The sequence below is a fragment of the Hibiscus syriacus genome, unplaced genomic scaffold (assembly GCF_006381635.1).
Source record: "Hibiscus syriacus cultivar Baekdansim isolate YM2019G1 unplaced genomic scaffold, ASM638163v2 tig00110393_pilon, whole genome shotgun sequence".
NCBI classification, from domain to species: Eukaryota; Viridiplantae; Streptophyta; class Magnoliopsida; order Malvales; family Malvaceae; genus Hibiscus; species Hibiscus syriacus.
In genome coordinates this window covers 921693-931767 of record NW_024062721.1, presented here as the reverse complement: position 1 = coordinate 931767, position 10075 = coordinate 921693, and the positions used below count along the sequence as shown (strand labels likewise).

The following is a 10075-nucleotide window of genomic DNA, read 5'->3' as shown; positions in this document are numbered from 1 at the left end:
TTGGGTTTTGTATTGTAATAACGTTTCTGCAATATTTACTGCTCGAACTCAGACCAAACAGACATTTCTTACTCTTTTTTTTTACAGTTTCTTTTATAATCGGATTTCTGTATCTTATCTGGTATCAACTGAATCTGTCTCTAAGTATCTCTACTATTGTCACTAAAATATCTTTTTCTCCAGACTTGGACCTTTCTTTTCTGTCCATTTCCTACTTAAAAACCAAATCCATTATTTTATTACTATTATTTTAGTTGTCGCAATAAAAGGAAAAAGAAATCCTTACCATACATGGAAGAAACCAAAAATGGTGCTTGGATTTGAGTTGTAATAAGATTGAGCTTCTTTGTTCAATTTGAAGAACACCCGGATTGATTTACCTGTTTTCATGATCTCCATTGTGTCAAAAGAAGGATCTTGGTGCTCGGATCATGAATTTAGGCAGCTTTTGAAGAATTCAAGGTGATGGTTTTTTCTTACATGTTGGATCATTGAGATCTGATTGTCTTGTTCATGTAGTTTTTGTCAGAAAAAACTCCACTTTCTTCAATTTCTTGCTTGAGAGATGATGCATTGAGCAAATGAGAGTGAAAATTATTGTTCTACATGGACTTTGTTTGATGATTCGATTTCCCTTTTCGTTTTGGGGTTTAAATATTCAAGTTTTGTTGGTTTATAGATGCGATAATGGAGGTAGAAAAGAAACATTCGAGGGGAGGGCTTCTTCATTTGTTTGATTGGAATGGTAAATCTCGAAAGAAATTGTTCTCAAACAATGATGAAATCTCGGGTATATACATCTATCTGTTCTTCATCTGTATGTATATTCCAGACTTTGTCTCGAATATATTTGTAGTTCATGCACAAACTTTTTTATATTTCGGACTGCAGGAGAATCAAAGAGAGGAAAACCAGTGGGAAATCGACTGAGATCGTCGCCTTATAGGGTGCAATTTCCGCCACTTCTTCCTTTTGCTGTACTGTAGTTTGGGTAAGATTTTGAGTATCAGACTATATTGTTCACTTTTGTATTCTTTTACCAGATGGATGAGGATGACTACAATGGCACTTCAAGTAATACATGCTGTGCTGATTTTAGTTCTGCTTCCTCGGTGACTAGTGATGAAGGATGTGGATCTAGAGCACCTGGACTTGTTGCTAGGCTCATGGGGTTACACTCGTTGCCTACACCGAACGTCTCGGAGCTATCGACCTATGGACCACACCGGCATCTCTAACAAGCTTGATTGGTCGTCCTCAAGTCCGATTGAACTGAGGTTTTGTAAGGTGCAGAACGGTATGATTGAGAGATTTCAGACTGAAATATTGCCCCAGAAATCGGTAAAACCAGTCGCAATAACTCACCATAAGCTCTTGTCTCGTGTCAAGAGTCCGGGGTTCATACCAACCAAGAATGCAGCTTATATAATGGAGGCAGCTGCAAAGATTATCGAGGTTGGTCCTAGGACAACTTCCGAACATAAAGTGCCGTCGTTTCAGTCTTCTTCAGTTCCTTTGAAAATCCGGGATTTGAAAGAGAAAATTGAAGTCACACATAAGGTATCCGGACCTCAAAGACCTGATGAGCCTAGTCGGAATGTAGCGAAGTCTTTGAAAGAACAACGTAAGGGCAAGAGTCACAGTACATCGGATTCGGGAAAAGGTAGTTCTAACAGTTTGAGGAGTAAGGGGAAACCAGTCTTACTTGCAGAACAAGCAAGGGTTAATGTTCGGAGGAAAGAGGGGTCGTTTTCAAGTGGTAATGGGGGTCCTGTAAATCCAAAGGAAGGGAATGATGCTAAAGGAAAACATTATTCTAGGAGACAGGCAGATGTGCGAAAGAATGCGGAGAACGGAACTTCTGCGTATAGGATTAACAATGTCCTGAGGCAGAATAATCAGAAGCAGAACCGCATATCTAATCGAGACAATTCGACATCAAAGACTTCGACTCTGGACCAGCAAGGTAGAAAGGCTAGGTCCGTGAATGGTATGGTCGGGTTGAGAAGGAGTATAAGCAAGGTGACAGTCAACTCCGAATCTCAATCCAGGAACGTGAGCTCCTCCGCAACTGGTCCTTCAAAGGAGCTTTTCATGTCTAGACGAAAGAATTCGTCTATAAAGAAACAGCCTGTAAATGAGGATCTTCTATCCGGAAGAACAGTTTCGAAAAATTCATCGATGAATGGCGGTGAAAGGTCCATCAAATGTAATGTTACTACAACTGATGGGAACTCTAATCTAGATGCAGTTAGAACGAATACAAGCATGGATGTTGTTTCATTTACATTTACATCCCCCATCAAAATATCCATGCCCAATGTACCTTCCACAAGTCATGTTGTGGAAACGAGCTGCAACTTTGATGGTGATCCTTCTGGTGACAATGATCCACTGGTCTTTAAAAGCTTAGGATATTCTTCACTCGATCTTAATATAATCGGCAGGGATGCTATGAGTGTTATTGTAGGGGGAAAGCTCGAGGAATTGACATATAGAGTTGAGTCATCCAATTGCAATATCATTTTAGAGGAGGCCTCATGTAGTCCTGCATCCAGTCAGAAAATTTCAGAGCTCCCATTGGGTACATTGACAACTACATCAACGGGACATCACGAATTACTTCAGGTGGATCTAGAGAAGGACATATCACATAGCTCCGCTGAATTAAACCGCTCTTCGATCGACAAACCGGAGCTTGAATGGAGAACGAAGTGGGAGGTTTGGTTTACTCACTCACTGCTACCATTTACTTATATAATGACATGTGTTGCTTAAGTTTATCGAATGATTCCAGCTTTCAGAAGTAATTGAAGATCGAAATGCTAGCAACAGCAGCAGCGAGACTGGCGTAGAAGTAGATCTTCAACATCCTAGTGCACTTTCAACACTTGAACTTTCTGCCACGAGTGAGGGTTTCGCTGATAGCGGAGATAGTACCAGTGGTAAGCTGTACTCTTATTTCCTTGGGACTCAAGTTTCTTACACTCGACCAATTTCATTATATTTTATATTCAGCTAGAAACAATATGAGGTTTGCATCAATGTAACTTGTTTAGGTTTGCAAGATGATTAATACGTAAACTCGGTAATTAAGTTGCTGCATTGACCACATACAATCTATATTTGCAGGCATGATGCATTTGGCTCCCGAAGAAGACGTGTTAAGCTCGTCCCCTGGAGCCAAGTCTTCCCAGATCGTGGGAGAAGCGGACGGGAAGCTTCTAACGACGACATCAAAATCAACATATTATAAAGAGTCGACCAATTCCAAACTCGATTATGTGAAAATGGTGCTAAAAGACTCTAAGCTAAAGTTCATACAATATGCATTGGGTCAGACCAATAATATCGTGACCCTGAATGCTGTCAATCAGCTCGAGCATCGAAACAGAACTGAAGGACACAGAGAAGATCACAACAAGCTGGAACTAAAACTTTTACTCGATTGCATGAGTGAATCCCTGGAGTCACAGTACGACCAGGTTTTTGTCGGAAGCTGCAAAGGATGGGATAAGTGGGGAGAATTGATCCAAAACAAAGGATGGTTAGCGGAAGAGTTATACAAAGAGATATTGGATTGGAGAAAGATGGGGAGCATTTTGGTGGTGGACGACCTTGTAGGCAAGAATATGAACACAAAGCAAGAGAGATGGCTTGATTTTGATATGGAAGCGTTTGAAGAGGGTTTAGAGGTTGAGAAAACTATATTAACTTGCTTAGTTGATGAATTAGTTTTTGATTTACTGCTTTAAGGCCCTCTTAATCTCAGGGCATCCCTTTTCTCCTTGTTATAATTCATTGTATAGCTAGCATATATGTCTATATATATACACACATATATATATGGCAATGGAAGGTGGAATGTAGAAAAAACGATGTTCTGGAGTCCAAAGGGTTTTCACTTTATTCCACGATTACATTTATTATGAATACTTATTGTTAACAAAAATAATATTCAGATTAAATTGTGGCTAAAATTGATTACATTTATAATATTAGTGACCATAACACAACTTTTTAAACTTTAATGATGAAAAGGAAATTTATCCAAACAAGTGATCGTTGCTTTAGTTTAACCTGCTTTAATTGATCAAAAACTACTTTGTGGAGGCAGTCATGGACCACATTGAGTCTTGTGTAAAGAATGATAAACACCATGGAGGTTTTTCCCCCTTTCCTCTCTTAACTTCCCCAAATTTATCTTCCTACTTGTGCAGGTAGCTAATCTGGTTTTTGATGTTGCAGGTGGTTGAATTCAAGGTACGTTTACACTGCAAAGTTTGCGAGAAAGCTGTCAGGAAATCCTTGCTCAACGTCAATGGTATCCATGTACTCCTTTTCTATATATAGATAGATGGCCGAACAAAAATACAAGTAGAGTTGAGAGAAATATCAGAAAAAAGAAAGACTTCAAAGGGTTTGCTTTTGATGGTTTTATATATGTAGGAGCAAAATGCGTGGAAATAAACAGGGTATCAACTAATATCACAGCGTTGGGATATGTGGATCGCAAAGCGGTGGTGAAGGCCATTCACAAGACCGGGAGAAGAACTGAGGCATGGCGGCCATCATCATCATCATCAGCAGCAGCACACGGAAGGGATGAAAACTTTAGTCCCAGACTTCCTAAAGGCCTTTAGTCCCAGATTATTCCTCGATGGGGTTACCGTAAAGTTTGAAAAATAATAGTGGAGATGCGGGGTATCGATCCCCGTACCTCTCGCATAGAAAAATGATCCTCCAAAGATTCATTAAATGCATAGAAAAATGTAGAAAGAAATCAATATACTTGCATTAGACACGCTTACGTCCTAATCTGAATAACATGGCTGCTGGGTAAGAGGGAGATTTGGTGGAAAGAAAAAATAATAACCCCACCCATTCCAAGTTCAAAATTTTATACATTCCTGTTAGCTTACTCTTCCTCTGGTTTGGGGTTGTAGCCATTTGAGCAAGTTGTATATTTAATTTGCTGACGTTTATGGTTGTTTTGCCAGCATGGTTACTGTTGCTACATACTGAAGAAGTTTGATCAGGACCATGCAAAGGTTGGATTTTGACTGACCCTCTCTCCTCCATCGTGTCATGTTAAATTCTTTGTCAAGTTTTGCCATCTTCGAAACATTGGCATGAATCAGACGCCAAACCACTCATGTCATGCAGTTGAATATTTTTGACAAATCATCTTTGTCACAGCGATATCTGATGAAGAGAAAATCCAAAGATTTGCCAAGAAAAGCAGAAACAACTGTACAAAATGGAAATATAGGTAGAAGAAATTATTAGTGAAGTTCAGGGAGAAGAAATAAAAGAGACAGACAAAAAGAATATTTTTGGGTTAATCACAGAGTGAGAATAAAAAGTCCGCACAAAACTAGTAGTGGAGATGCGGGGTATCGATCCCCGTACCTCTCGCATGCTAAGCGAGCGCTCTACCATCTGAGCTACATCCCCTTTGCATTTCAATTACGAAATGTTATTAAATATTCAATATAAATAAACTTTGGATAGAAAAATTGAATGAAAATGTAATTTTATTTTTATTCATTGTCTAATAGAATTAAAAAATAAAAGGAAAAAGTAAGTTTTAAAAATTACATGTATTAAATTAATTCTTTTATATATATATATATATATATAAATATTTAAGTAGTTTACAAGTCTCTTTAAAAAAAATCTAACAAGATAAACTAAGATTTTTGTTTATAGGATAAATTACATATTTGATAACTCACTTATTCTCGAGATTATGTTTTGGTCATCTAATAATCTTTTTAAATTATATTTAACATTATATTTTGATCATTGATCGATATTTAACATTATATTTTGATCATTGATCGATATTTAATATTATATTTTGATAAAGAAAGCAAGCTAAACTTCATGTACTTCTACATACTTAATGTATCGAGAAAGCCACCTGAAATCATCTTTGTAGTTCATTTTTTTTTTGGGAAAATACTACACATGACCACCTCGAGGATCATTCAAATCTCTCAAATTGACCTTATCTTTTCATGTCGTGAAATTAGTGAGCCCGAAGAGAAATCATAACTCGTCTTCCGAGACAAAATATAAGATGCCAATCATGTTGAAAGTCAAAATGACTTTCGGTGCAAGTTGAAGAAAATTGAATGAATTTTGTCAAATATAGGGGCACCGAAAGTGGGCTGTTTTTTGTTGATTTTTTAGGAATGGGTAAACCTCAATTTTAGTCATTATAATTTAGGGTATTTACAAATTAATACTTAAAGCTTCAACTATAAATACCCTAGCTCATTTAGCTTCAAAATCATCCCAAAGCATTCTAGCTTTCTTCCAATACTAGAAAGAATTTAGAGAGCTTCTTGAGAGTTGTTTTCTCCTTTTTATCAAGAGAGAATTATCATTGTTTTCTCATTGGTAGATCGAGAGAGGTTGTAATTCCTATTTTCTCATAGTAAAATTCTTCTACCGTTGCCCGTGGTTTTTACCCTATAAAATTTAGGGGTTTTCCACGTAAATTTTGTGTCTCTTTTATCTTTAATTTTTATTTTCTCAAATTATCAGTTGTATTTTTACTCTATCCGATAGCCGTCTTCCGCAACAAATCATGTTACTAAAGATGAGAAATGAAACGTTAGTCAAGGCTTCATAAGAGAGGAGAGCATCCAACTCCTCTTCTACTCGGGAAACATCTCCTTGTCATATGAGTCTATCATGTACGCAATTGCATCCACCTACGAACAAGTTATGTACTCATGCTTTGCGGAATAAGAAAAAATAAAACAATTAGATAATCGTTCTCTCCTTCAAAACATGACACAAAGAGAGTATAAATGAAATAAAATATATTGCACTTCTAATCTCATTGTACGAAAATAGTAATTAAGATCCTTATCAAAAAAGTTCTCTTCACAATTAGAGGTCTATAAAGGATTTTTTCATCAGGGACGAACGTAAAATTTTATGTTTTGGAAGACGGACTTCTAAAATTTAATTTTTAAAATTCCAGAGAGACAAAAATATATTTTCAATAAAAAATATAAAAAATTAAAATATATAATAATTTTAATTTTTGAGAGACGACCGTCTTCTGCTCGCTCTTCCCTTAGTCATCCCTTAGAGAAAAAATTAAAGTTATTTTTTAAGACGAAACATCCTTAATGGATGATACATCTAGTCATTTATACACAATTTAATTCTCTAAGAATATTTTACCATAAAATAACTTCAATTATTCTTCAAAATAAATTATTTCACCACTGTTATTTTCAGAGACGAAGCCAAGATCAAATGTTAAGGGAGTAAAGTAAATTTATATCAAAAGAATAATAAATTAAGTATTTAAATTTACAAATTGAAGTAGGACAGAGACTTTATTTAACTAATATTTTAATCAAGAAAAAAAATGTTACTTTATTCTCTTAGTAAATGTAATCATCGATTTTATAATGATCCCTCCATTCCGGACAATCTGGGGTGTCAGTAGAGTTCTTGATATATCTGCTCTGGAGGGTAGGCATTTTCTCTTCAAATTCAACTTGACTGATGCTATGAAGTTTGTCCTCGATCGCTCGCCTTGGTATTTCAATGGTGATCATCTTGCATTGGTTGCTTATGATCCGCTACGCAGTCTTAATGATTACAACTTCTTGCAGGTGGATTTATGGGTTCGTGTATATGATTTACCTCTTGGTTGGATGTCCTAAGCAGGGTTTCAAATCACGGTCCGAAAACGTGATAGCGCCTGCGAAATAGCGGTTTTACCGCCGTCCGAGTTACCCGCTACACTCGCAATAGAGTCCAATAGCGCCCGCAATGGCCACAATCACGGTTAACCTGAAATGACCGAAAACGCGACCGCGATTTGAAACCATGGTCCTAAAATTATGATAGAATGGGCACATATCTTACACTTTGGGTTGGCTTGGATATTTCTTTGCCTCTACGTCGTTGTCTTCCGATTGACCGACGGACAGATGGTAAACCAAGACTCTGTTTATTGAAATATGAACGGTTGCCTGCCTTCTGTTTCTGGTGTCGGATTGTTGGTCATGTTATTGCTGTTTGTCCTCAGGTTTCCTCTGATTCGGTTTCGGATGATCAGTTTGGTGAATGGTTAAGAGTGCCACCTCCCACTACTCCTGGATCGTCAAGTCGTTCTAAGCCTTCCATTGTGCATTTCTCTCCTAGTAGTGCACCATCAGGGTCATCGGAGAATGTTAACTCAACCACATCCCAAGCTCTTGTTCACTCTGACATTGCTTTTGCTTCCTCGGCACCAAGTTCATCGACAATGTCTGCACCGATCTTAGGCCTTCCTCCTACTGGTCCCACTATGGCAATGAACCCCTCCAAAAACAAAGAGGAGACACCATCTCGGGTAATTCGGTCCTATAAGCGTATGGCACAAACTATTCATACCGAGACTCAGATACAGATTCCGAAGAAGAGTCGGCTGTGTGTTAATCTGGCAGGAGCCTTAGGTGATACCATTGACAAATCCATTAACTCTATCTCTGATTCGGCGAAGGTTGGGGACCAGCCTCGGCTAGCCTTTTAAAAAATTTATGTTGGAACTGTCGGGGGCTTGGGAACCCCCGGACAGTCCAGGCCGTTGAGCATTTAGTTGCTCAGCAAGATCCTGATCTCATCTTCCCCGTGTTGAGTCTCTAAAACTTCGTCTAGGAATGATGGGATGCTTATATGTGGCCAGTGATCCATCCTGTATTGGCCTTATTTTGTTCTGGAAATCTACTCTCATGGTGAACATGTAGTCCTATTCTGTTTTGCATATTGATGGGGAAGTTCAGTTTGACAGCAATAATTTCCGGTTTACGGGTTTGCACGGCCGTAGTGATCGCTGACAACATGATGAGACGTGGAATCTTCTCGATCGTCTCAGTACTCATTCTGCTCTACCCTGGTTAGTTGGGGGTGACTTTGATGAGATTCTGTTGGACTCAGAAAAATCCGGAGGCCAACAGCGGAATCGTGGAGATATGGATGCTCTTCAACGAAATAATCTTTCTGATATACGCCCCTCACGAGGGTGGTATACCTGGCATAAAGGTACTGCTTCTACTGTTAGAATATGTGTGTATCGACTGGTTTGTTTCAACAATGTCGTGGTGAGCTTTATTTCCTCATGTGGTGGTTCGGAGTGAATACATTCGGCTTCCGATCATTGTACTCTTCTCTTAGATACGATGCCTGCCATTCCCATGTTCGTACGTCACGACAAGATTACTTTAAATTTGATGAATGCTGGGCTGCCGACGTTGATTGTGTGAGGAAAATTAGGCAGGTTTGGGAAGGGTCAACACGACCCATACTTGCTAAAATCCAGGCCATTGGTTCAACATTAAAAGATTGGCAACATGAGCAATTTCTTAATAACAAAAGCTCAATACTGGATTTGTGCACTAAAGCCAATAACATGCTGCAGTGGCCAATGTTTGACAATGAATTGATTTTGTTTTCTAAAACTAAGGAGCAAGTGAGCAACTTCAACTTCAACTTCGTTTGTCCAGAGAAGAATTTTATCGGCGTCAGAGGTCTCGTGTACAATGGATAGCCCATGGAGATAAGAACACCGCTTATTTTCACTCTCGATCATTTGCGAGGCGTAAAAAGAATTTCATTCTGGGGTTATTCACGGAAGTCGGTTCATGGGTGGATGATATTGATGATATTCATCGAGAAGCTATTGACTATTTTTCTGGGCTTTACACTTCGGCTTCTTCTGTTCCGGCTAATGAAACTTTAACTGCCGCCACTCCGATACTTACGGATAATATGAACTCCACTCTTACTGCTCCTTACTCTTGGGATGAGATCGTCGTTGCTTTTTATCAAATTCATCCCAACAAAGCCCCAGGAATAGATGGTTTACCGGGTTCCTTTTACCGTCGTTTCTGGCCAATTGTCGGTGATGACCTTGTCCATTTGTGCCTCGATTTGTTGAATGGTCGTGTACCAATTGCCGAGGTTAATCATACAATTTTGGTTCTTATTCCAAAGGTCGCTGAACCGTAGCGAATGACATAATTACGCCCTATTGCGTTATGCACAATGATATACAAAG

General features: G+C 38.5%; 1 protein-coding gene and 1 non-coding gene across 2 annotated transcripts; one reads left to right on the top strand and one right to left on the bottom strand.

Moving 5' to 3' along the window:
• Positions 1–230: 230 nt before the first annotated feature.
• Positions 231–3890, top strand: LOC120123477. Its single transcript, XM_039142361.1, has 6 exons — positions 231–462; positions 680–790; positions 892–947; positions 1044–2721; positions 2798–2945; positions 3133–3890. Exons 4-6 carry the CDS (start codon positions 1123–1125, stop codon positions 3753–3755), a joined length of 2370 nt encoding a protein of 789 aa, XP_038998292.1. The 5' UTR covers positions 231–462; positions 680–790; positions 892–947; positions 1044–1122; the 3' UTR covers positions 3756–3890.
• Positions 3891–5384: 1494 nt separating this feature from the next.
• On the bottom strand, positions 5385–5457 carry TRNAA-AGC. Its single transcript has one exon. It is a non-coding gene; the product is annotated as a tRNA-Ala (tRNA).
• Positions 5458–10075: the final 4618 nt, after the last annotated feature.

Bases quoted from the DNA above. Each gene is read 5' to 3' on its own strand.
- LOC120123477 (XM_039142361.1), top strand. From the start codon at position 1,123: ATGAAGGATGTGGATCTAGAGCACCTGGACTTGTTGCTAGGCTCATGG. The intron at 2,722-2,797 runs GTTTGGTTTACT...GAATGATTCCAG, and splicing joins AATGGAGAACGAAGTGGGAG to CTTTCAGAAGTAATTGAAGA. The intron at 2,946-3,132 runs GTAAGCTGTACT...CTATATTTGCAG, and splicing joins TAGCGGAGATAGTACCAGTG to GCATGATGCATTTGGCTCCC.